At 43.5% G+C, this 26,345-nt stretch overlaps 3 protein-coding genes and 1 long non-coding RNA gene across 4 annotated transcripts; 2 read left to right on the top strand and 2 right to left on the bottom strand.

Moving 5' to 3' along the window:
- The first annotated feature begins 672 nt into the window (after nucleotides 1-672).
- Nucleotides 673-2,212, top strand: LOC147862130 (pentatricopeptide repeat-containing protein At1g31430-like). The gene is made up of 4 exons (XM_087323064.1): nucleotides 673-757; nucleotides 799-834; nucleotides 1,101-1,388; nucleotides 1,770-2,212. The coding sequence occupies exons 1-4, from the start codon at nucleotides 673-675 to the stop codon at nucleotides 2,210-2,212; spliced, it is 852 nt and encodes a 283-aa protein (XP_087179190.1).
- Nucleotides 2,213-2,252: 40 nt separating this feature from the next.
- LOC147862131 (pentatricopeptide repeat-containing protein At4g16835, mitochondrial-like) lies at nucleotides 2,253-4,118 on the top strand. Its single transcript, XM_087323065.1, has 7 exons — nucleotides 2,253-2,892; nucleotides 2,988-3,044; nucleotides 3,127-3,216; nucleotides 3,327-3,349; nucleotides 3,437-3,524; nucleotides 3,577-3,602; nucleotides 4,035-4,118. The coding sequence occupies exons 1-7, from the start codon at nucleotides 2,253-2,255 to the stop codon at nucleotides 4,116-4,118; spliced, it is 1,008 nt and encodes a 335-aa protein (XP_087179191.1).
- An 854-nt stretch (nucleotides 4,119-4,972) lies between these two features.
- Nucleotides 4,973-8,295, bottom strand: LOC147862132 (HVA22-like protein h). Its single transcript, XM_087323066.1, has 7 exons — nucleotides 7,908-8,295; nucleotides 6,840-6,938; nucleotides 6,431-6,487; nucleotides 6,292-6,355; nucleotides 5,505-5,699; nucleotides 5,437-5,463; nucleotides 4,973-5,353 (listed from the first exon to the last, which is right to left on the bottom strand). The coding sequence occupies exons 1-7, from the start codon at nucleotides 7,931-7,933 to the stop codon at nucleotides 4,973-4,975; spliced, it is 849 nt and encodes a 282-aa protein (XP_087179192.1). The 5' UTR covers nucleotides 7,934-8,295.
- Nucleotides 8,296-24,885: 16,590 nt separating this feature from the next.
- LOC147862133 (uncharacterized) lies at nucleotides 24,886-25,164 on the bottom strand. The gene is made up of 2 exons (XR_015530051.1): nucleotides 25,077-25,164; nucleotides 24,886-24,985 (listed from the first exon to the last, which is right to left on the bottom strand). It is a non-coding gene; the product is annotated as an uncharacterized LOC147862133 (long non-coding RNA).
- Between the last annotated feature and the right edge of the window lie 1,181 nt (nucleotides 25,165-26,345).

The raw sequence follows: 26,345 nt of genomic DNA on the forward strand, positions 1-26,345 counted from the left end.
CCTCAGCTTGTTAGGACACAATAGACATGCCATCCCATTAGAGACAAAAACTGTAGAAAAAGGGATAGACCTCTTGTCTATAATGGGAAGAGTTAGAACTAGAAGCTATACTACTTGAAACAAAACTAAGAACATAACTTTGTAACATACAACGTCCTATGTAAGTTGGAGTCAAGTAAACGTGAGTTGACCAAAGTAATGGGACACCAAACACCTAGGAGGTTTGTTACTAGCGAAGATTCATAACTAGGTACAAGAACTTTGATACAACATGCTCCATTAAAGTTTACCCTTCTAGACATTGTCAATCCAATCCACTCCCCCCATACACATTCCTCTCACGTTCATAACATGCACTTCCGATTGCAACATTTGTCAATAAAATTCTTGAATGCTAAGAGTCGCTACTCAATTCCACACTTACTATGTAAAAGTTATTCAATGTTAGTAGAGTCCCATATGTTATATTTGATCTATGAGCCTCGAGGAGTCCAATAATAAAATCGCGTTTCCATACGAGCTTATGGCCAATGCGGCGCTGGTGGCTAGCAATGGGCCAGAGTTCGGTTTCGGTTTCGGTTCGGTTCAAGCCAGAGTTTAGGAGGCACATCAGCTTTTTGATCACCTTCCATGCCGCACTATTTGTGTCATGGACTGCACTCATAGCTGGGTATGCTTGACAATGGGTTTCATGCTGAAGCCCTAGAATGCTTCCGACGGATGGAGGAGGATCCGAGATTGATCTCCCCCAGTGCTGGTAACATATGGCTCTGGTTTAAAAGCTTTGTGCTCACATAGGCTCTCTTGAGGTTGGAGACAAAAATCCATGCCAAGGTAAGAAGAGATCAATGATTATTGAACCCTAATTTGGTGCTTGGCATAGCATATAATTTGATATGTAAGCCAAATGTGGTGCTCTTGAAACTGCACATCATGTGTTTAATGAGCTTCCACATAGAAATGTTTTTTGCTGGAGCGCGCTTATATCTGGATATGCCAAGGAAGGGCTTGGTTATGAAGCTCTCGAATGCTTTAGACAGATGGTCGATGAGGGAGTATCTCCTAATTGTTGTTTGTTACATATGCGTGCATTCTGAAAGCTTGTGCTGCCATAGGGTCTCTTGAGATTGGGGAAGATGTACATGCCAAGGTGAGAGAGCAAGGATTACCAAAGGACAGCATTATCCTTGGCACCACATTGATCGATATGTATGCCAAATGTGGTGCACTTCAAAGAGCATGTGAAGTATTCGATGAGCTTCTAAAACAAGATGTTGTGGCATGGAGCGTTCTTATATCTGGATATGTGGAGTATGGTTTTTGTGATAAAGCCATCAAATGCTTCAGACAGATGGAGGTGGAAGGAGTTCCTCCAGACACGGTGACATGTCTGCATTTTAAAAACTTCTGCTGCGATAAGATCTCTTGAGATTGGGGAAGAAATACATGCCAAGATGAGGGAACAAGCATCGTAGTTGGAAATGCAGTAATTGATATGTATGCCAAATGTGGTGCACTTCAGAGAGCATGTGAAGTATTTGACGAGCTTCCACAGCGGGATGTTGTCTCATGAACTGCCCTTATAGCCGGATATGCTAACCATGGGCTTGGTTGTCAGGCTGTTAAAATTTTTAAACAGATGGAGGATGAGAGAATCTCACCAAATGCATGGACATATGTTTGCATTTTAAATGCATGTGCGGCTATAGGTTCCCTTGATATTGGGGAAACAATCCATGACAAATTGAGACAGCAATGGTGATTGAAAGACAACATTGTTCTTGGAAATGCATTGATTGACATGTATACCAAATGTGGCGTGCTTCAAAAGGCACAAAAAGTATTTGATGAGCTTCCACAACGAGATATTGTGTCATGGAATGTGCTTATAGCTGGTTATGTTGAGCACGGGCTTGGTGACCAAGCTATTAAATGCTTCAGGCTGATGGATGATGAGGGAATCATCTCAGATGACATCACATATACTTGCATTCTAGATGCTTGTGCTGCAATAATGTCTCTTGAGATAGGGGAAGAAATGTATGCCAAGGTGAGCAAGCAAGGATTATTAAAGGAAAATGTCGTGCTTGGAACGGCATTTATCAATATGTACGCAAAATGTTTGGCCCTTGAAAGAGCGTGCAAAGTGTTTGATGAGCTTCCAGAACGAGATACTGTAACATGGAGTGCACTTAATAGCTGGATATGTTGAGAATGGGCTTAGTGATCAAGCTATTGAATGCTTCAAAAGGATGGAGGATGAAGGGGTCTCCCCTGATGTGCTGGCATATGTTTCCACTTTAAAGGCTTGTGCTAGCATAGGATCTCTTGAGGTTGGGGAAGAACTTCACGCTAAGGTTAGTGAGCAAGGAATATTAAAGAAGAATATTGTTGTTGCCACTGCATTAATTGATATGTATGCCAAATGTGGTGCACTGCAAAGAGCATGGAAAGTGTTTGATGGGCTTCCACAGAGAGATATTGTTTCATGGAATGTGCTTATAGCTGGATATGTGCAAGCAGGTCAAGTGGATATGGCTTTCAGTACATTCAGAAGAATGAGGATAGAGTGTATCCAACCAAACCTTGTTACATTTCTCGCATTGCTGAATGCATGCTGTCATTCTGCTCTATTGAATCAAGGAGAACAGTTATTTCATGAAATGATTGTATTGTATAACCTCAAACCTATAATAGAACACTATACCTGCATGGTTGATCTATTTAGCCGTGCAGGAGAATTTGAAAAGGCAAAACATTATTTGGTTGATGATGTGTCAACGTCATTGGCTTTTCTAGGTGCTTGTCACAAATTGGAAAATTTTGATCTTGGGAGATTAGCATTCAAGAAAATTGTGCAATTAGATGAGAAGTGTGCCGCCGCATATGTCTGTATGGCAAATATATATGCTTCAGCTTCCATGCATATGGAGGCACACAATTATTCAAGCTTTGATAGTGAAAAATAGAAGCATGGAATGTACCAGCAAATGCGAGTGGGAGCATGCATTCATCTGTAGTAGTTAACGAAACCCATTCTCAAAGTATGATACCATTCAAAGCTCAAGGGACTTGGCAAATATGTTGGCGCTGGAAGGTTATTCCCCAACCTTTCTTTGATTTTAGAAGTGATTCCAGAGAATGGGAATGCAAAGATTTTGTGCGGGCATAGTCAAAAGCTGGCTGTCATATCTGGGCTGATCAACAAACCTAAAGGTGAGGCTTTGTGTGTTACCAAAACGAGTATATTTTTGAACACTACCATTTTTCCATATCAATAATGACAAGATTCAAGTAGTGGATGCAAACAATGTTCATACTTTTAGGATGGAGGATGGAAGATGTGCAAGTAAGTAGTTTTGAAGCTGAACATACCAAAAAATTGTTATCGCCTGACAAACTAACAGGCAGCATCATCATTTCCTGATATCTGCAGCAACAAATGGAATGTACAAGCCTTGCTGAAGTTCTCTCACAAATGATGAATATTGGTGTATATGTTTCCTATGAAGCTGATAGACGAGGTCCTATGGATGTATATGTGCATATATCATGTTATTTGCCCCTTGACTGCAGATGCAATTGTGTATGATGCTCATCAGGTAATGGTAGGGATCATTATTGAGGTGGTGGACCTGTAGAAAAGTTGATCTGCCTGAGGAAAGAAGAAAGTAGGGTGAGGGAAGTGATAAGATATCAGTAATAGGTGGATGGGAGAGATATATATTCCCCTCACTGGAAAGTTTGCATCAAGGAGGAGCAGAAAAGTTATCAGAAATTGAGTTGGTGAAGATGGCTGAATTGTTCTTCATTGAATATGCTTGCATCTTTGACAGAAGCTCTCTACTCAGTTTTTTTTAAAGGAAACATAACATCACATTGGTAGAAGCATCCTACTCTTCTTCGGATTATGTGTTTGAATAATGTTTTTGGTGGTATATACTCGTAAAATATATCGAGATTATGTATGCTTAGAATTGCCATTGTCCACATTATCTTTTTCTAAAATATAAGACTTTCAGTCTTTATTATAGCATTCAGAGGCAATTATTTTGAGGAGTTTTGAGACATGCCTTGATGATGTCAAGTTTTATGCTTGGGGTTTAGTGCTTTATTGAGTGATAATGTTTAGTGTTTTAGTGCCTCGAGTGCATTACTAATCTGCCACGACAAAAGATTGTATATTTCCACTCACTTTTGCCAACCAGTCAAAAAACATCATCATATTTTCTATGATGTACTGAAAAATCTTCAAACTATTCTGCCTTTGTATGGCACCGAATGTATTACTCAGAAATAAATAACACATGGAAAGTTCCAATAATTGATTTGAGATGCTCTCCAAATCTAGTACTATTTTGATGTATACTGAAAGTTACTACTCAACATGTCAAACTCTCCAAGCACATCCAACAACAAAACAAACCAACATTGCATCTTCTAATCCGTGGGTATTAGTTTAAGCTATTTAATTACTTATCGATAATGAACAATTAATTTAAAAAAACTTAGTAAACACTTAATTTAGCTATGTACCAAATCACTAATAAAAGAATCGTAATACCGTCACAAATAGAAAAAGAATGGGAGTAGTCATAATTCAAAGGTGCAAATCAAGTAACCTGTTTGCTTTTGATACCAACTATTTGAGCACTTTTAGCCAATTTACTCAAAAGTTACTGACATATATATATATATATATATATATAAATTTTCCATAACTAGCTAGATAAGGCAGATTTCCATATTGGGCTCAAACGAACATCACTTTTCATTAGATTTGGATTACATGAAAATGGCGATCCATCACCATTCTCTTTATGTCCACTTTGCTTATTAATGAATGAATGTTGTGCTTTTATGTACAACTAGGTAGATGTTCGTATAGAATGTATGTAAATGGTCATTACATTCCCGCACAATAAGTGAGCCCTGTTACTATCCTGCACCAAGAAGACTTGATCCTCAAATCCTAATGCTTTCTTTTAGCCCAAGGAGTGATGACTGTCTTCTGATCTTGATGTTGATGCCTCCACCATCGGAACCTAAATCTCGATGCATAGATATTTGTTTTCATCAAATCCACAGACACATGTGTCTCAACCTTAGTTGATATGGAATCTGGAGAATTTGACGAGGACAACTGAACATCAGAAGAATCAAGTATCTGGAAATCAGCTTCGTGCGTATCATCATCACCAATAATATTTTTTGGTGTCACTGCTGGACATGGCTGTTCACCCTTCGGAATCACCATTGTTGATCCTAAGCATTGATCTTGTGTTGGTTGATGAATTAAAATATTCCCTGCATGCACTTCTGCACAGCACGAGATGTAAACCAAGAATTGGACCTGAAATAAATAAAAAGAGATTCTTCATAAATACACTTGATTAAAAATAAATCCAACAAAAATACAAGCTTTGCACAACTTACACTCTTCAAAGAATGAATTGTAAATTCCTACCACAATTTAAACATTTTAAAGTTGAAATTATGCTTACCACAGGATGAAATGTCACGGCATTTTCACGAATTACTTCAGTAAGCTTCAGCTGCATGGCACACAATGCTTTGTTGCATAGAGATTTTGATATCGCCACCAGTTTATTCCTCAAATGAACCTTCTTCTGGTCCAAAGATTTTGAATGCTTACAGAAGAAGGGCTCTATGTACGTTTCATAGATATAGTCTGTACCCTGAGAACAATGATATTGTAACAGTTAATACTATGAAACATCTAACACTTTTTGTGCCCACAGTGACCAAATTTGAGATTATGCTTGCCTAAAAAACATCCCAACATAATCTGAAGTTGAAACCCAGGAAAACACCATCATATACCATAGCGTTATATATATTTGTATGCCTAAACATGTGACTTCCAACAACTATGACTAACAGAAACATGTATTACAGAACTGGCTTGGATCAGTTTGCTGTTTTTTTACTAGCATATAAAATCACTCGAACTCATCTATACATCTCAGAGGGAAAAAATGATTTATTCCGACGCACCCTTGGAAAGCATTACAGTCTGACAAAATTTGTCAACATTTTCTTAAAGGGAAGAGAAGACTCAGAAACAAGCAACGTTGAAATTTAAGGCACAAAACGGAATCTCTATCCTTGTGAGAAATATGATAATCGATTCTAAATTATATTCCTTGCTTCCAAAAGTAGTGAAGAATCCATTACGAGATATAAACTCTTTGATCATGGCAAAACATTTGTCTCATCCACAGTTTAGTGTAATGACTATATACATACTATGTTTGTGACTGATCATACCTTTGTATTTGGGAGCCATAGATAAACTATCAGAGCTAGTTTAGTTCCACTATAGAATGGTACCCTGCAAAGGCAATATACAGAGATTAATGGATGTCCATAACCACCTTGCTCCTATAGAATTCTGAAGAATAAATACCATGATATAAACGTGTCTGCTACTCTCTCGACTCCAGTGAAAATGGCCATGATCATCCTACAAGTAAAAAACGACCATCATCATATATTTAGAGAGAGCAAGAGGGAAAGACTTGAAAACAGAATCAAATACGAAAAACAAATCAAAATAGCAGGCTTCCTGGAGATATACCACAAAAGCTACACACATAAAACATAGTCACACCTAATCATCAAAACTTAGGTCTCACCTAACATGCCTAGATGATCTAAGAAAACAGAGATGCAATGAAACAAAGTAGGTGCTTAATACTCCATGAATTTTGAGATTCGAGGATAAATGATAGATCAAGAAGAAACAAATATTCCGTAATATAGACAGGACAACTCTTCTCCTTTACATGATACGAATCAAGAGATTTATTTCATACCAATATCGACACCATGTCCGCAGCTGCTCGAATTTTGGCTTGCTAGAGTTAAGCACCGAGAAGCACATGTAAGCTGGATACAGGTATCCAAAATATATACTGAGAAAAAACACAAATAATCAACATACGAAATAGTTTCTGAAGGCGCGCAAATTCTAGTCGAAGAACAAAGATCTAAATTCATAGTTCCCTAATGTTTGTTCATAACAACAATAAATTATATAATAAGAGGAAATGTAACTTGTACATAGAATTCTCAATAACAAGAAAATTAGAGTAAAGTGGAGGGAACGTTAGAACAACTCATACAAAATCATGAGAACATGACTTCCATCACCTTAAAAATCAGAATTCCTATTCATTCTTCATAAATTGGGAAATTTCTGCTCATTGTCTCACAGATTCATACGAAGAAGAAATGTTGGAGTGAGAACGGCTTGCACCAAATGGAAAAACACATTTCCATATCGTTTCTTGAGTAGATTTAACTAAGGGAAGTTACTGTGTTCTGAAAGGGAATTCTAAGAAAAAAGTCCATTAGATTCACTAAAGCTTATGAGTAAGAATGAGAGAGGGATTTTTATGGTTTGAAGATGAACGATTTGTTATCATTTCTTCATTGAACGAACGAAAATTGTGACAGATGAAAAGGAGATGAGTAAAAGGGGGGAAGAGAGAAAGAGAGAATTATATCAGTTCCAATTCACATTTCATGAAAAAACGGATTGATTTAAATGAAGCTGTGATCAACATAGAATTATGATAAAGAAGTTCATCAGATTGGCTGAAACGAAGGAGAAGCGGATCAATTGAAACGAATCCCATCAGGTGAATAAGATGGACATAGAATTCTGAAGGAGAAGCCCCTCAGTTGAAACTCGAGTGATGTCAAATTATAACACAAAAGACTGTGAACAAGAAGTCCATCAGATTGGCTAAAACGAAGGAGAAGCGGATCAATTGAAACGAATCCCATCAGGTGAATAAGATGGACATAGAAATTCTGAACAAGAAGTCCATCAGGTGAAACTCATGTGATGTCAATGACATAAAAGGCTCTGAACTTACATGAAAATTCTGAACAAGAAGTCCATCAGCTGAAACCGCAGGCAATATCTTTGCAGGAAAGAAACGGATGAAAGGAGAGACAATTGAATGAAGCACTAGAGAAATCCTGCAGAGAGAAACTGTAGACATATCATTCATGATGATGATGATGATGATGATGATGAAGGCGACGATGATGATGATTGAGCGTCGATGATGATGATGATGATGATGAAGGCGATGATGATATGATTTAAATGTCGATGATGATGATGATGATGAGAGAGATGATGAAGAAGTGGAAGAAGAAGGCGTATGATAATGGCGATGGCGATGGCGATGGCGATGGGGATGGTGATAAAGAAGGAAAAGAAGAGAAGAAGGCAGGCAGGCGCACAAACCCTAATTTCCCCTAGTGCTTTTGGTCGCTGTTCAGAAACAAGAAGGCAGGCAGGCAGGCGCACAAACCCTAATTTCCTTGTGTGCTTTGCGTTGCGTTGGGGCGTTCAGCTCTTTGGAATACAAGAAGGAAGAAGAAGAAGATGAAGAAGAAGAAGAAGAAGAAGAAGAAATGGAAGGAAATGAACAGGAATTTCCCTCTCTTTCTCTTACATATTGATATAATATGTATACGTAAGTTATTTTGAAAATACGAAGCTAATTAATTAAGGCTTAATCAATCGTCTCTTCCAAAAACGCAATTATGTATGTATGCATGCATACATGTATGTTTATGTACATATGTATGTGTGTGTGTGTGTGTGTGTGTATGTATATGTTTATGTACATATGTGTGTGTGTGTGTATGTCAAAAAAACAAACAATGGGGTCACCTTTGAATTTGTGGCCTTCTTAGAGAGAGAGAGAGAGAGAGAGAGTATGTACGTAATGTCTGTCTGTCTGTCTAAATCGTGGAGAGGGACGGTGTAGGTCGCACCGCTAATGGCGCATTCGATCTCAACGGTCCAAGATGAATAAAAAGCTGACAGCGTTTGTCACCAGGAGCCCGACTTTGTGAAAAGGAGCTCGACTCTCTGACATCCTCTATGAAAAGGAGCCCGACTCTGTCAAAAGGAGCCCCGTTGTTAGACAACCTCTCTACGCAGGAGCCCCACTGTCTGACAACATCAGTAAGAAGGAGCCCGACTCTGTCAAAAGGAGCCCCGTTGTTTGACAACCGCTGTCATCAGGAGCCTGATCGACTCAGGGAAGGAGCCTGACTTAAAAACAAACATCAAAAACTCCAAAAAATGGTAAGTGTACAACAAATATTTGCCATGAAAATGATCATAAAATTTCTCAAAAAATCAAATAACAAGTCTTACATAAAATATTAAAACGTCAAATGTTGACAACCCTAAAATGAAATATGAATATACACGTTACATATTAAGATTATGGCTCATGTCGGGATGATTGCAAGATGCAACCACAATTTTTACATGTAACATTCGAGTCCCTTGAAGTCAAGGTCAAGTCATCACAACGCAAACACCAAACCTTCTCATGGTCACCTATTGGCAATCGCCTCCTAGCCCGACTTGCACCTCTTTGTAGTTTTCCGGAGTGGGATTTGGAAGTGTTTGGGGAACTGCCAATAAGTTCTTGCAAGATGTCTATTGTTGCACTTCTTTTGGCACCGATTTGTTGGTTGCGACTTGTTGATCTGCCATCTTCTTCATTGGTTGATTTTGGTGCACCAATGCGATACACCTTCTCAGCCACATCTTCCAATGTTTGTATACCTTCGACAATAGTTGCACGGTCGAAGGTTCCTAACCCTTGCTCGAGACATTGAAGTGCTTTCACGACCGTTTGTATTTTGGACTTGAATGATTCAAGCTCGGATGTTGTGGGGTTTGTCTCCTCGACTCGTTCTACCTCTGCCTCCACTTCTATTTATGTATTATGGTCCATTCGCATTTGGGTCGCGTGATCTATAAAAGGCAACGAGCCACTATGCCTCTCAATAATCATTCGGATACTGAGTAAATGCTTACATTTACTCACAATGTCCTGGCAATCACAATATGAACATTGGAGTGAGACATTATACCATAGAGCGGGAGTCGTCATGCTCATGATTCTAAACCAATATCGAGCCTCGTCGACAATTTCCATTGTGGAAGTATCGTCGACATACCTTTCCAATATTCTCTCCGCTTCTTTAAGTCGAGACCTTTGATCCCTACAATTTGCACGGGGTGCAAACCGACCACTCTCACATATTTCTTGTCATTGCTTGTACCAATCTATTACCGTTCCTCCTATGCAAGTGCCAGTTTCATTGTCCCCGATTAAGACATGCAGAAGGTCGGTAATTGATCGGTTTATTCTTCCTTTCAAGGCAGTATACTTGATAAACGGCCAATGTCTTTCCACAATATTGGTAGTGTCAACGTTGTCGTGAAGATTTTCGTCCATAGGCGGAAACTAGGGTGGAATAGGCAAATCGGTGGTGTGCACCATGTGCACATGTATACTAGGAAATGGTGTATAGAAATAAGAGGGGGAATTTTATCCCACATTGTAAGGTCCCTCCCTCCTTGGGCTATAAAAGGAAGGGAGGGGTCACTTATGAAGGGGTTGCCTATTTTGAGGAAGAGAGGCATACCACTTAGGTCGAAGGTTTCCTATTTGGTTTTAGGGTTTCGGTTAGGGTTTTCTTCTTGGGTTTTCCTTTAGGGTTTTCTGATAGTCGTTTGGTGCGGCCATGGCGGCCACCATTGTAAAGCGTTTATGTTTCCGTAAGCTAACTTGTTGAGCATCTTGCCCCGTCTATTCTATGTTATTGTCTTATTCTTTCTCACCTCCTCTTGAGCTAAGCTTCCATTTTGTGTCTTATTCTTTCTCCTCTACTCCCTAGTCCAAGACCCCCGTGGTCCTGCCCCTTCTACACACATGCGCGTAACAACGCGACATCTTTGGTGAACCCGACGTGAAGGGCGGCAAGGGAGCATGGAGATGGAAGAAGACTTCGACTTCAAGGAGATGATGGCAAAGATCGTGATGGAAGCCGGACGGAAGATGGTGAAGCGAGATGCGGCTCAACAAGTCGTCGAAAGGGTGGTCGATTGAGTCGGCTGGTTCAATGGGAATGAGGTCCTAAAAATTTTGGGAGCCTACAAGGCCGATATGGCGAAAGGGGGCGTAGACGAGGCAATGCGGCTAGAGTATTTTCCTCGAGTGGCGGTCGTATCGATGACCAAGGAGGTCAAGGAGCTACGAGAAGCTCATGAGTCGTGGGTGTCCTTTGAGGGAGCCCTATTGGAGGCGTACGGGTACACCGAACCGGAAGGAAGAGGTCGACATGAGTTCGATCGGTGGGTGTGCCGGCAACATGATGCGAGGCGGTTGGCCACAACACGGCCCGCGAGCGACGGAGAAGAGAGAACGGCGAGTGAGTACGCACTACCGCCGGAAGAGAGCTCAACGCAAAACGGTTTGGAGGAGCTCGACCTAGAGGTGCTAATACGGGAGGCATGCGAGCTTGTGAAGGCGAAAATCGGAACCGAAGAAGGGCTTATTATGGAGTCGGGCCGGAGGCGATCGAAGGATGCGGAGGAAGAAGCCTCCCTAAGCGTAGAAGACAGGGCCTATACGGAAGTCGGAAGAGCGTACGACGGCGACATAGGAGAGGGTGCGGAGCAAGCGACCCTCTTGCCTTGCGGTGAAGGGACGGCCATGGAGGCTGGTAACTACAGATTCGGGACATGGCGGCCAGAAACATCGAGTGGGGAGGAGACAAGCGGCGGTGCCACGACCTTACACACATCGGTCCTAGAGGCTCCGGCGGTTGGCCCGAGTGCTGGCGTGAGACCTAGAGCGACGGGCGGTGGCGGCGGCAAGGCGGGAAACCGAGACGTTGACATGGAAGAGACGGCGACAAGCGTAATCGAGGCTTGCGCGATCAGAGGTGGGGTGGCCGCAGACAACTATGTCCGGACGGAGGCGGCTACGGACACAACAAGCGGTGGTGCCGGGTCCTTACCCACACTGGTCATAGAGGCTCCGGCGGTCGGCCCGAGTGTCAGCGTGTCCTAGAGCGACGGGTGGTGGCGACGGCAAGGCGGGCGACTGAGACGAGGACAAGGACGAGGAGGTAGCAAGCATAACCGAGGCTTGCGTAACCGGGGACGAGATAGCCACGGACCACGGCGTCCGAACGAAGGTGGCTACAAACATGACATCGTCGAGTGATGGTACCGAGACTTTTCCCGCACCTATTCTAGAGACTTCGACGGTCGGCCCCGAGAGCCCACGTGAGACCGGAGAGACGGAAGGTGGCGACGGCAAAGCGGACGATCGAAACGACGACGACGAAGGTCATAGCGGACGGAGGAGAGACTCCTCGACACCAGGGCCGGAGACTAACGGCGGTTGCATTCGAATGCCAACATAAGACCGGAGAGAAGGGCAGTGGTTGTGAGGAGGCGTGGCTCGGAGCGAACACGTACGAAGATGAGGATGCGAGGCCCGGAACAGGCATGTACAAGAGGACCGACAGAGAGGCCGAGAGCGGAAAAGAGGAGAGAGTCGGGAACCGACCCGACCGAAAGATGAACCGGTCGATAATCCGACACGATCGGAAGACGACGTGGAAGAAGATTGGAGCGGGGTCCGGTCAACCGGGCCCGAACCGAAGAAGAGCCGGCAAGGCCGGATTTGTTTGGACAAACATGTACCGGCCGGTTACGATTACGGAAGGGAGCCGACCAAACCGGAACTCGATCGGCCGAGACCGATCCGGGCGAAGGCTAAGTTGGCATGATTGGAGGTCGAGGTGAATGGGCCACAACACCCGGTGGGAGCCGGTGAGCGCGAGAAGGAAGCTAACCGGGCACGGTGATTACGGCTTGGCGGAAGACCGAGAGCAAGAGGAACCCTCCACACCTATTCTTGAGACTTCGGCGGTTGCGGATCAACATAAGACCGAAGAGACAGCGGGTGGCGGCGAGGAGTCAGAGACCGGAACGGACGAGGCTACTGGAACGGGTACCCGGTGCGTGAAGACGGACGAGCACAGCCCAGACGGCAAGCCGGAGTCGGAAGGGGCTACGGCAACAAAAGACGAAGAGATCGACGCAGAGGTCGGGTCTACAGCGGATGAGGCGCGTAATACGAAGTATGCACTACGACGTAAAACGGAGCATGCAGTACGGCCGGCAAAGGGCCAAGAAGTAAGCATGCACCCGGAAGAGCGGCAATGAGTGACCGACAACGACGGACCGGTCGAGCCTTTGAGAGGCAAGCATGCGGCGAGAGACGAAGCCGTAAGGTGCCGGGATTGGCGGATGGGTGGCGAGAGCGAAGGATGGTGCGCGGAGAACAACGGGGTACACACTGGGAAGAGAAAACGCGGCGGCTTCCCAGAGGGCATGCAAGGCCAAGCGGGCCAAGAGAGCGCAAGTCGAGGCGAGGCGGTAACGAGAGCCTCGAGGGACACTGACACGGAAGTCAGGATGACGGTACGCTCTACGGCGAGAGAGTACGACGGGCAAAGGAGAGGCAAGGAACGCGGAATGGGGTCGCCTAAGGGCCAAAGAATGAGCGCATATTCAGGGGACAACATTGGTGCACGAGAAGAGCCTATGGAAGGCAAGCGCGGAGTAGGAAGAGTCGACACGCCGAGGTGTTCGGCATGTAGAGACGATAAAACCAAAGGAGGAACATACGTGCCATGAAAAGGGCGGAATCCAGAGTGCGATCGGAGAGATCGGGAGCACACCCGGAGGACATACGAGCCTTTGCGAGGAATGCACGCAGCGAGAGATAGAGCGGTGAGGTGCCGGTATCGGCGAATGATCGGCGAGCATGGAAGGCTATGTCTTGAGAACTGGAGGAGGTTTGTGGAGAGCAACGGGCTACGCGCTGGGAAGAGGAAGCGCAACGTCCCGGAAGGCATGCGAGGCCAAGCGGGCCAAGAGGACGAGAGTCGGGATGAAGCGGTAACGGGAGTCGCGAAGGACACAAGCATGGTGGTCAGGATGACGGTATGCTCTACGACGAGAGAGCATGGCGAGCAAAGGAGAAGCGAGGAGCGCGTAATGAGGTTGCCGAGGGACCGAAGAACGAGCGCATGTTCAGGAGACAACAAGGGCACACGGAAAGAGCCTACGGAAGGTGAGTGCGGAATGGAGGGAATCGGCACGAGGTGTTCGAGACGAAGAGAGGATCGAGCCGGAGATAGAACACAAGCGGTACGCGAGGGGTGGAATCCGACGAGCAAACGGGGTGACCGAGGGCCTAATCGGAGGACCTACGTGGCGGACAAAGAAAGAGTGACCGGATCGGCAATGGCGTTCGGGAGGACCGACCGGGGAGGAAGGCGCGTGCGGTGGATATGGCGGTTCGGATGGAGTCTATGTTTCGGGGACACACGGTGGACGTGGTGGATCGGTTGGAGCCGTCGACTCGAGGACGTGCGATGGATACGGTGGAACAGGATGCTACGACGGTTCATGTGGAAGGGACGGGCATGCTCGAAATGGAAAACGAACCCGAGCAAGGCCAACGAGGACACGACGGACCTCTGTTTTATCACCATGGCCGAAAAATCTCACCTCTTCTCCTTTCTTGGCACATACCGGTGGATGTGCGGTTTCGTGGGGGCGGATGTCGTGAAGATTTTCGTCCATAGGCGGAAACTAGGGTGGAATAGGCAAATCGGTGGTGTGCACCATGTGCACATGTATACTAGGAAATGGTGTATAGAAATAAGAGGGGGAATTTTATCCCACATTGTAAGGTCCCTCCCTCCTTGGGCTATAAAAGGAAGGGAGGGGTCACTTATGAAGGGGTTGCCTATTTTGAGGAAGAGAGGCATACCACTTAGGTCGAAGGTTTCCTATTTGGTTTTAGGGTTTCGGTTAGGGTTTTCTTCTTGGGTTTTCCTTTAGGGTTTTCTGATAGTCGTTTGGTGCGGCCATGGCGGCCACCATTGTAAAGCGTTTATGTTTCCGTAAGCTAACTTGTTGAGCATCTTGCCCCGTCTATTCTATGTTATTGTCTTATTCTTTCTCACCTCCTCTTGAGCTAAGCTTCCATTTTGTGTCTTATTCTTTCTCCTCTACTCCCTAGTCCAAGACCCCCGTGGTCCTGCCCCTTCCACACGCACGTGCGTAACAACGCGACATCTTTGGTGAACCCTAGTTGAACATTCTACCAAACTTGGGCTAGAGTTTCCTCCACACACATGTTAAACCACACCATCCTCCTTCTATATATTGCCAAACACTGGGTTTGTCTGCATGTTCTACCTTTAACTCCTCACATATCACATTGAATGCGGATTCAATAATGCATTGCATCAATTGGCATATTCGTTGATAAATATGGCTTCTCTGAGTTGCACTTACTTTTGGCAACAAGTTGTCTACCCATGACTTTTTGGCGTGAAACTGACACAACAAAAGTTGACAATGTCTTTGCAATCATTGCCCATTTACAACAATCCAAGATTGACGGTCTGTTGCAACCACATTAGTTATGGCATTATATGATGTCCAACATTTATCAATCACTATTGCATTTGGCCTCACCGTGGGCATCCTTGCGAATATGACTCTCAAACAAGTTTCTAATGCAACTTGCTCATGTTTTGACCCCTTATTAGAACTACAAAGCATGTACCATAATGGGATCCCAATTTCCATGGCGTTAGGGGTAACTGTTGCATATAATGGTTGCCCGAATTGGTTTGTTTTAAATGTCGAGTCAATTGCCCAAGAGTTGTTTAGGGTCAACCACTCACACATTTCCAACATCCGTTGATCTTAAAGTATCAAGATAAATGGTTGTTTGGCGGGAGATCCTTGTTCACCAGCCAGGAAGGGTTGAACATGAGCCACTTTCCCAAGATCTCAAAGTGCACAGGCATCTTGCATCATCAAAGCCCAATCAACTTTAGTCATGGCACTCCCGAATTTAAACCTATTTGCCATGTTATGGGCCTCCTTTGGTATCATAAAGAATTGATAGCTAACAAGCTCTAATGAACTAGCCTTGGACTTATGATATGCTTCCTTACGCATGCTCATTCGTGCCACATGCCTTGCACACCCAACATCAAATAGGTCATCTTCGCAACAACTTATGACATTGGGGTGTACTGGCAAATGGTACACATCCAACCCACTACATGGTACATGACCATTATGAGGTCCATATATTGAAATGGTAAGTGTCTCATTGTCAACACCGTCATTCATTCTAACGTCCACATGGAATGTGCACCAACATCGGGGTGTGCACCTGCGTCGTCGAGTGGAATTAGATGCAAGTCGAGATGTCCCAGCACGATGGCAACTATACCTAGTCACGCGCATACCCTTCTTGACTCCTTTCCTTAAACGTGTGTGGTACTTGGTTTGCAAATCTGTGAATGCATCATCTAATTGGTGGGTTTCTACCTTGATCACTTCTATGGGTAGGGTCTTGTTATATTTGTCCATGCTTGATCCCAAACCTTCTATCGGTCTGACCTTCAATACCATTTGGAAACCACAACTTGTAATGAGTGCTTTTACGCACTCCGATGGGATGCCATAATCACGTACATCAGTCGCATAAACTAGCTTAAACTCTTTAAGAGTCTTTGAAAACGTGTGGTGGGATGTGTCACCATATGACGCTCATACTACTTCCCTCCATTTCTTGATGTATAATACTTGAAGATTAGGTGATACTTTAAGGTAAATTGCACTCTCATTCCCGAGTATGAGACGACTCTTCATGCGCTTCCATGCATGAAGTGAAAGAGGTGCTCCCCTCGCGACATCACGTAATGCTTCCAATGTTACCTTAACTTGTCCCAATAAATCTTTAACCATCAAATTATGCATACCTCTTGAAAATGCAAAATACCTAGGGGAACAATACATGAAGGGATCGACCGCCTCATCCTCGTGATCGGAATTTGATGACTGAAAAGGAATCTCCAATTCATCCTTAGATACAAATGATGCATTGGACGACCATGACGTTGTCGCGGAAATCCACGCGTGCTTGTCGGATAGGATGGGACCACAGGGGTCTTGGACTAGGGATTAAGAGGAGGGAGAGAAGCTTGGGAGTTCAATCGAGAAGGAAGAGAAAGGTTAAGATTCAAGAGATTAAGATTCAAGAGAATAAGATCTAAACAAGACAAGATACATTATGGAAAGCACCACACCAATTACAGCCGTGGCCGTGTAGGTCGAATGTAAACCCTCTAGATGAAACCCTAAGCGGATAGGGGAAAAGAAGAAGAAGAAGAAGATGATGAAGATGAAGAAGAAGAAGATGAAGATGAAGACGAAGAAGAAGAAGATGAAGATGAAGAGGAAGAAGATGAAGATGAAGAAGAAGAAGAAGAAGAAGAAGAAGAAGAATGAAACCCCTAAAACAAGATCCTAAAACCCAAAATTCTGAAACCCTAATGGCAACCCAAAGAAACCCCAAAAGTGGAAGCCCCTCCTCACTCAAAATAGGTAACCCCTTCACAAGAGACCCCTCACTCCCTTTTATATAGTAGTAAGGGGTGAGGCACATTACAAAAGGAGAGGTTAAATCCCCTTCTTTCAATGGGGAATATTTTTCCTTGATCTTAAATCAGTGGGCCTTTAACTCTCTCCCCTCTCACATTCACACTCAATGCCCACTGTCATAACTAGACTCGAACCCATAACCTTTTGTTACACGGGTCGAGACTTTACCATTAGGTTATAAATTGTAATTTGAAGGATATTATTTTCATTTAGGTTTTATTGGGAAATTGATGTATATTCCAGATTTCTCTGGAACATTCTAGAAACTTCAGGAGTATTCCTGAAGACACTATAAAAGGAGGCGCAAGGCATTAGTTCGAACCAAATCGGTTCAACGCCAGTCTTAAGCCTTCTAACTACTGTTGTATATCTTCCTTCATATAATACATATACCTTTCGCATCATCATTCTCTCTCTCTCTCTCTCTCTCTCTCTCTCTCTCTCTCTCTCTCTCTCTCACTCACCCATTCCTTCTCTCAAAGTTCGACACCTCTCATAGTACTAATCCTTCTCTGTCTTAGTACTATTCCCCGACAATAGTACTAATCCTTCTTTTAGTACTAATTCCTTCTCTGCCTTAATAGAGTTCCTGACAGTTTGAACCGATTTTCCTCGGTGCCTGTCTGGTCTTTTCTCTCCCTCTTCCTTCTGTCTCCCTCCTTTCCTATTAGTCTCTTATTTTCCTTTTCCTTCATCCCATGGCCACCGTTAGCGCTGAAGAGTATCAATCCGTTTTCTCGGAATTTCAATGCTTGAAAGAGAAGTTTCATGCTTTGGAACAAGAAAATCAACGCTTGTTGGGGGATCTTCAGCAAATTTCCTTAGAAAAGCAGCAAACGCAACAACAGCATGGGGAACTTGCGTTACGCGTGCAACAACTCGAAGCAACCATCGTAGCAATGCAACAACAAGGGCACGGAGCACAAGGGATTCATAAAGAACCCAAGATTGGCCTTCCCACGAAGTTTGATGGAACGCGATCGCAGTTTAGAGGGTTTCTTAACCAGGTACGGTTAGTTATTCAAATGCATCCGTCCCGATATCCCACCGATGCATCACGAGTGGGTTTAGTAGGCACGTTGTTAAATGGCTCAGCATTAGCATGGTTCGCTCCGCTACTAGAAAAGGAATCTCCAGTACTAAATAATTTTGAAGAATTCATAAATGAGTTTAAAGCATGTTTTGGAGATACTGACAGCATAAGGACTGCAATCAACAAAATCCGGCGATTACGCCAAGGTGACCGTCCAGCCTCCGCATATGCTGCAGATTTCCGCCTACTCGCCGCCGATATCCCCTGGGATGATCAAGCATTGATGGAGCAGTTCCGCTATGGTCTACGCAACGATGTCAAGGATTTACTCTTGACTTTCCCTGAAGAGCCAAAATCATTAACAGAAGCAATCAGTCGAGCGGTCAGATGTGACAACCGCCTCTTCGAGCGACGTTCGGAACGACAATTTCAGATGCCGAGGGCAAGATCCGAGCCTACCTATGCCTCAGTGGTAGCAAAACCTTTTCAAAGGGAGTCACATAATGCGCCTCCAGTAAGTACTCCAACTCCAATGGAAATTGACACTACACGTCGTCGTGGGCCGCTATCGGAGGAGGAAAAGCAATGACGCCGAACAAACCGATTATGCCTTTATTGCGGTGGACCAGGGCATATCGCGATAAACTGTCCCCATAGACCAAGAAGGCAGGTAAACCAAGTCGTTGTTAGTTCTGACTATACTAAACCCGAGTCTATTTCAGTAGGAATCTCTGATAGTCCTCATAGTCATAATAGTCCTAATAGTACTAATAGTCCGAATCTCGCAAACAAATTTGATGTCCTTAGCCAATTAGAAGAAGAGTTAAACGACTAAGTCCAGCCAAAATAGGAGCCGTTTGGTTGGACAGCCCTAGATCTGTGCAGCCCATTAGTGGTTCCATTCCCTCTAAGCAAGTTAGTGATGTGTTCGTAGCCCAAGTAGCAGTTAGTACTAAAAGTACCCCTCCAGTACATACCTTAGCCCTTCTAGATTCCGGAGCTAATTCTTGCTTCATGGATAGGAATTTTGCCCGAGCTCATCAGATATCTCTCAGAAAGCTCCCATGTCCAGCCTCAGTAGTAGTCATTGATGGTCGTCCCATTGCTTCTGGTAATATCATAGAAGAGTCGGAACCCGTTAATATTGTCCTAGATAACTTAACATGTGTAGTATCATTTAATATTATTAGTATTCCAGAACATCCCATAGTTTTAGGATTACCATGGTTCGAGTTACATAACCCAGACATAGATTGGAGGACAAGGGAAATCCGGTTGCGACAAACCCAAGGATCTACCCAGAAGGTTGCAACCATTTCGCTACGTCAGTTGCGTGAGGAAGGGCGCAAGGAGGAAATGTTTCTCTTCGCAATATCAGTACAACCCTCCAGTACCACCAAAGAGGAGTCCACCGTTCAACTTCCCGAGAAGTATCGTCAGTATGCTGATGTGTTCGATAAAGTACAAGCCAACACACTTCCTCATCATCGGCCGTACGATTGCGCCATCGACTTACAACCGGGAAAAGAGCCGCCATGGGGGCCGATCTACAATTTGTCACCAACCGAGCTAGAAGTCCTTCGAGCCTATATAGAGGAGAATTTGGAGAACGGTTTCATTCGGCATTCGAAATCTCCAGCCGGCGCACCCATTTTCTTCGTCAAGAAAAAAGATGGCTCGCTTCGACTCGTTGTAGATTACCGTGGCTTGAATAAGGTCACAGTAAGAAATAGGTATGCTCTTCCCCTTATCTCAAGTCTTTTAGAACGGATCAACGGTGCCAGGTTCTTCACGAAGATCGACTTACGAGGAGCCTATAACCTCGTACGGATCCGACCAGGAGATGAATGGAAGACCGCGTTTCGCACCAGATATGGGCACTTCGAGTATACGGTCATGCCGTTCGGACTCACTAATGCGCCGGCAGTCTTCCAGCACATGGCGAATGATATATTTCGAGATCTCTTGGATGATTTTTTGATCATCTACTTGGATGATCTACTGGTTTATTCAAAGACCCAAGAAGAACATGATTCTCATGTACTATTAGTACTAAAACGACTTCGAGAACATGGTCTGTATGCAAAGTTAGAGAAATGTAGTTTCGGGTGCAACCAAGTGGAGTTTCTCGGCTATGTCATCTCCTCAGAAGGCATATCTATGGACCCAGCCAAGGTCAAAACGGTGATAGAATGGCACACTCCGCGTTCGGTGCGGGATGTGCAATGCTTCCTAGGCTTTGCAAATTTTTACCGGAAGTTCATACAAAATTACTCAAAAATTGTGCTGCCTCTCACACAGCTCACCAGGAAGGGACAATCATTCCTTTGGTCTAAAGAGACGGACATGGCTTTCGAGAGTCTTAAGAAGGCGTTTACATCAGCTCCAATTTTAGGTCATGTGGATCCGGAAAAACCATTCATTATCGAAGCTGACGCATCGGATTTCGCATTGGGGAGCATTCTGTCACAACAGGGTAACGACGAGAAGCTACATCCTGTGGCTTTCCACTCCCGTAAGTTTGACGCCGCCGAAATCAACTACGAAATTCATGATAAAGAGCTATTAGCAATAGTTGATTCTTTTATGCAATGGAGGCATTTCCTGGAGGGATCTCCTCATCAGGTCACTGTATTCAGTGACCACAAGAACCTTGCCTACTTTCAAGATGCTCGTGTACTGAATCGACGTCAAGCTCGGTGGGCCCACTTCCTCACACGCTTCGACTTCAAAATTACATATCGTCCGGGGAAGCACCAAGGGAAGGCAGATGCATTATCACGGCGTTCGTATCTAACACCACGTCCCGGTGAGCCAGCTTTCGATAACCAGAAGCAAGTAATCTTGGGTCTAGCACGACTGCAAGCAGCACAGGTCTTTGACATGCCCGTGGATTCCGACATTACCAATACTATACGTGAGGACTTGAAGACTGACGCTTTCGCCCAAGCTATACTAGCACAAATTGACCCCTCTCGAGCGTCATGTTCACAATCACAATCACCAGGTACGGATTATCGGCAATTCAAATACTGTGATGGATTACTCTTCTTTAAAGAACTTTTGTATGTTCCTAATGGTTCTTGCCGCCTTCGAGTAGTACAAAACTGCCATGACACATATACAGCAGGACATTTTGGTAGTACTAAAACATTAGATTTAGTACAACGATCATTCTGGTGGCCCCGTATGCGACAATTTGTCGAAGATTTTGTTCGGACTTGCGATACATGCTGCAGAGCGAAAATGCCAAGACATCATCCATATGGTTTATTAGAACCATTACCAATTCCAAGCAAGCCATGGCAATCCATTGCTCTTGACTTCATTACAGATCTTCCAGTCTCTAAGGGATTCAGTGCGATTCTCACAGTGGTGGATCGATATACAAAGATGGCTCATTTCTTACCATGTACTAAAGAAATATCTAGTGAAGACACCGCCGCAATTGTCATGCGGGAAGTATGTCGGCATCATGGACTCCCTGATAATATCATCAGCGATCGTGGACCTCAGTTTGTGTCAAAATTCTGGAAGCACCTTTTTAAAATGCTGAAGGTCACTTGTCACCTCTCCTCCGGCTACCACCCACAAACCGACGGTCAAGCTGAACGAACAAATCAAACACTGGAGCAGTATCTGCGGTGCTTTCTCAACTATCATCAGAATGACTGGGCAGATATTCTTCAGTTCGCCGAATTTGCCTATAATAACGCTATCCACGCATCGACTAAAGTCACGCCATTCTACGCTTATACAGGATATCATCCCCGGTGGTGTGTCCTTGAAACCCCAGAAGTGTCCACAAATCCTTGCGCGGAGGATCGTTTGGAGCGGTTACGCAAGATACAAGCGGATTTATCTACTCAACTCCAGCAAGCTCAACAATCACACAAGGACTACGCAGATCGTCATCGACTTCCATCCAGTTTTAACATTGGAGATCGGGTGTGGCTGCTACGACGACACATCAAGACTACTCGCCCATGTGAGAAGTTGGATTATCGGCGATTAGGTCCTTTCCGTATTATCGGGAAGATTAATGATGTCGCTTTTCGTCTCGAGCTACCTCCGCAACTTCGGATACATCCGGTGTTTCATAGTTCTCTCCTCGAACCCTATCACGAGAGCACTATCCCAGGACGTACTATACAACCACCACCTCCTATCGAGCTCGAAGATGGACCTGAGTATGAGGTCGCTGCCATCCTCGATTCCAAGATTGTTCGCAACAAGCTCTACTATCTAGTCGATTGGCTAGGATATAGTCCCAGCGAGCGTACTTGGGAACCGATCGAGAATGTGACCAATGCTCGTGCTCTTCTAGAAGACTTCCATCAACGATATCCCGAGAAACCGGGTCCTCAATCCAAAACGACTCGTGGAACTCGTCGTTTTAAAGGGGGGATAGTGTCATAACTAGACTCGAACCCATAACCTTTTGTTACACGGGTCGAGACTTTACCATTAGGTTATAAATTGTAATTTGAAGGATATTATTTTCATTTAGGTTTTATTGGGAAATTGATGTATATTCCAGATTTCTCTGGAACATTCTAGAAACTTCAGGAGTATTCCTGAAGACACTATAAAAGGAGGCGCAAGGCATTAGTTCGAACCAAATCGGTTCAACGCCAGTCTTAAGCCTTCTAACTACTGTTGTATATCTTCCTTCATATAATACATATACCTTTCGCATCATCATTCTCTCTCTCTCTCTCTCTCTCTCTCTCTCTCTCTCTCTCTCTCTCTCTCACTCACCCATTCCTTCTCTCAAAGTTCGACACCTCTCATAGTACTAATCCTTCTCTGTCTTAGTACTATTCCCCGACAATAGTACTAATCCTTCTTTTAGTACTAATTCCTTCTCTGCCTTAATAGAGTTCCTGACACCCACTACTCCCTATGTCACCCATTCTTCATGTACTTTCCTGTAGTCTACAAAGTGCACATTACCATTATGCCTCTACGAACCTCGTGGTGCACCTTTAGCACCTTAGATTATTACCCTTCCCCTTACATTTTGTTATCTTATTCTCATTATACAAATTTACAAGTGCATCTGCAATGTTGCACATCCCCATTTTATTTGTCTCACCCGAGTTTCTCACCATAGCCGGAAATCTTCACGACAACGTATCCTCCAATTCATCTTCCAACATGGCGAAGACACCATGATGCATTGTGCTCTCCATAACAAATACAATATGATCGAGAATGCCAGTGATTGAGGTGAATTAAGTGAATGTGAGAGATATGCGAATGAATGAAGTGAATGAATTCAAATGAATTCAAATAATTCAAATAATTCAACTCTTCTTCAATGATTTAGTTCGAGAATGTTTAGGGCTATTAGTGCACGATCGAGAATGAGGGTGAATGAAATGAGTGCGAGTGATTAATAGACTGTTAAGGAAGGGAATGAGTTCAGTCCTTTAGTGATTGAGTCTACCTCTTAGTGCATGCTATTGAATTTGGTGAATCAATTTGTTGTAGTTGTTAGTATGATCATTGAAACGCCATCATTACACGTAGTTGGGCAATTGACTATTAATGAGTTGGGCTCCTCGTTAATCAGTCGGGCTTCCTACACCAAAATTTTTGTACATTGCTTTGTCTACCTTCTCCATTATTGACTAGTATTGCATTATTGTACATTGCTTTGTCGACAATCTCTATTATTGACTAGTATTGCATTTACTAGTTTTGCATTATTGTACATTGCTTTTGATACCTTCTCCATTATTGACTAGCATTGCATTATTGTACATTGCTTTTGAATAAGATTCACATTGAGTCATACACTAACTAGAATGAGATTCAAATTGAGTCATATACAAACAGAATGAGATTCAAATAATAAGACTCACAACCAGAATGTACATCAAATTGAGTCATATACAACCAAAATGAGATTCAACTATTGATTTGATATTACAAAAAAGTTGGGAATTTGCATGAGTAGTACATCGAGATCATATGTTTGATGTTACAAAGTACAACATGCTAGTGATTAAAATAACCCTATGCCCAGAGTCCTTTGTGTCCATTTTGCCATGATTTTCCGAAGGAGCTCCACGTCTTCAAATCCAAACCATTGCTCCTTACCCTACACCACAATATGCCATCAACCTAAGCCCTTACAAAAACAAATGCGCAAATTCAATTCTCATAAATACTTACAAATTGATCGGTCTCAAATCCTTGAATGAACTCCTCGACCAACATTTGAATGGTTTACATCATGTAATACCCACAATCATTCCCATTAGGTTGGGTTGGGATATGCAATACCTGGAACCGCTCGTTGTTGATGATCCAATGGTCATGTGTGGCGCTAGAGATATATCAGACAACCAAATCACCCAATGTCTTCATGCCGGTAGTTGGATGATTATTTAGTGGATCGCAAAAAACAATTGGATTTGGATTTTAGGCCTCCTTGGCTGTCAGGTTGTCGATTCTGACAGTTGGTCTTGACCACCATTGATCTCGACATGTGCCTCATCTTCTGGCATGGGAATTCCATGATTCTTACACTAAAATTCATACATAAGATTCACACATAATCATTCACACACTAGATTTAGACTCACATAAGATGCACACATAATCATAAACCATACTTACATAAGCTTCAGACGTAGCCGCAATCTTCAACTTCAATTTTGCCATCCTATGCTCCTTTCCCCCGTCATACCTAGCCATCTATTGGCTGACGAATTGGGCAATGAAATAGGCCTCCTTGGATGTTCGAAGTGTGTCCGGAGTGGCTTTGAAGATCTTAATCTCTCTTGTCCTCAACTTCCTCATGTGTGATTGGCGTGATCTATTGTACTTTAGCTTCGTATCCAAAAAACGCTTTATTGATCGTTTTCTTTCGTAGTGGCTGAAGAATGACGTGGTTGTACTCCTCATGGAGGTCGATTGATCTTCTTCTTCTATCTTTAGCCACCGAGGCAGTATTACTGTCATAACTAAACTCGAACCCATAACCTTTTGTTACACGGGTCGAGACTTTACCATTAGGTTATAAATTGTAATTTGAAGGATATTATTTTCATTTAGGTTTTATTGGGAAATTGATGTATATTCCAGATTTCTCTGGAACATTCTAGAAACTTCAGGAGTATTCCTGAAGACACTATAAAAGGAGGCGCAAGGCATTAGTTCGAACCAAATCGGTTCAACGCCAGTCTTAAGCCTTCTAACTACTGTTGTATATCTTCCTTCATATAATACATATACCTTTCGCATCATCATTCTCTCTCTCTCTCTCTCACTCACCCATTCCTTCTCTCAAAGTTCGACACCTCTCATAGTACTAATCCTTCTCTGTCTTAGTACTATTCCCCGACAATAGTACTAATCCTTCTTTTAGTACTAATTCCTTCTCTGCCTTAATAGAGTTCCTGACAATTACACGGATGCCATGTGCCTTTTGTAAGTGAGCTTCCATGTCAGCTTTTTTGCGAAACCATCGTACCTCTTTTCTACATGAATCTCCAACGATACATGTGCGACATTTGATACTTGTCGAGTCTCTTCCCGCCTTGAAGAGGGACATAGGGTCCACTACAACAATGGTGTGACATTTGCATTAGAAAAACCCAATATATACTTACTTCAATAATGATTATAAGAATGTACATCAACTCACCATTTAGTTTTATATCTTCAACACCTGGCCCCACGTCATGTATGGGGTTCGTATCCATGTTTGAGTCTTTAGATGTTTTCTAGCATCCATATCGTTGGATTTGGGGCACCTAGCACCCTTTCTTACAAAAACCCTAAACCATCATTCAAGTTAGCACACAAAGATCACTATTTATACACAATATATAGTTGAGAAATGATTCAGGCCATACCTCCCTTCATAGGGTATTGTTTCACCCC

Source organism: Azolla caroliniana, unplaced genomic scaffold (assembly GCF_043228905.1).
Source record: "Azolla caroliniana isolate FFs.n. ecotype wild unplaced genomic scaffold, voAzoCaro1.0.p SCAF_7, whole genome shotgun sequence".
Taxonomy (NCBI): Eukaryota; Viridiplantae; Streptophyta; class Polypodiopsida; order Salviniales; family Salviniaceae; genus Azolla; species Azolla caroliniana.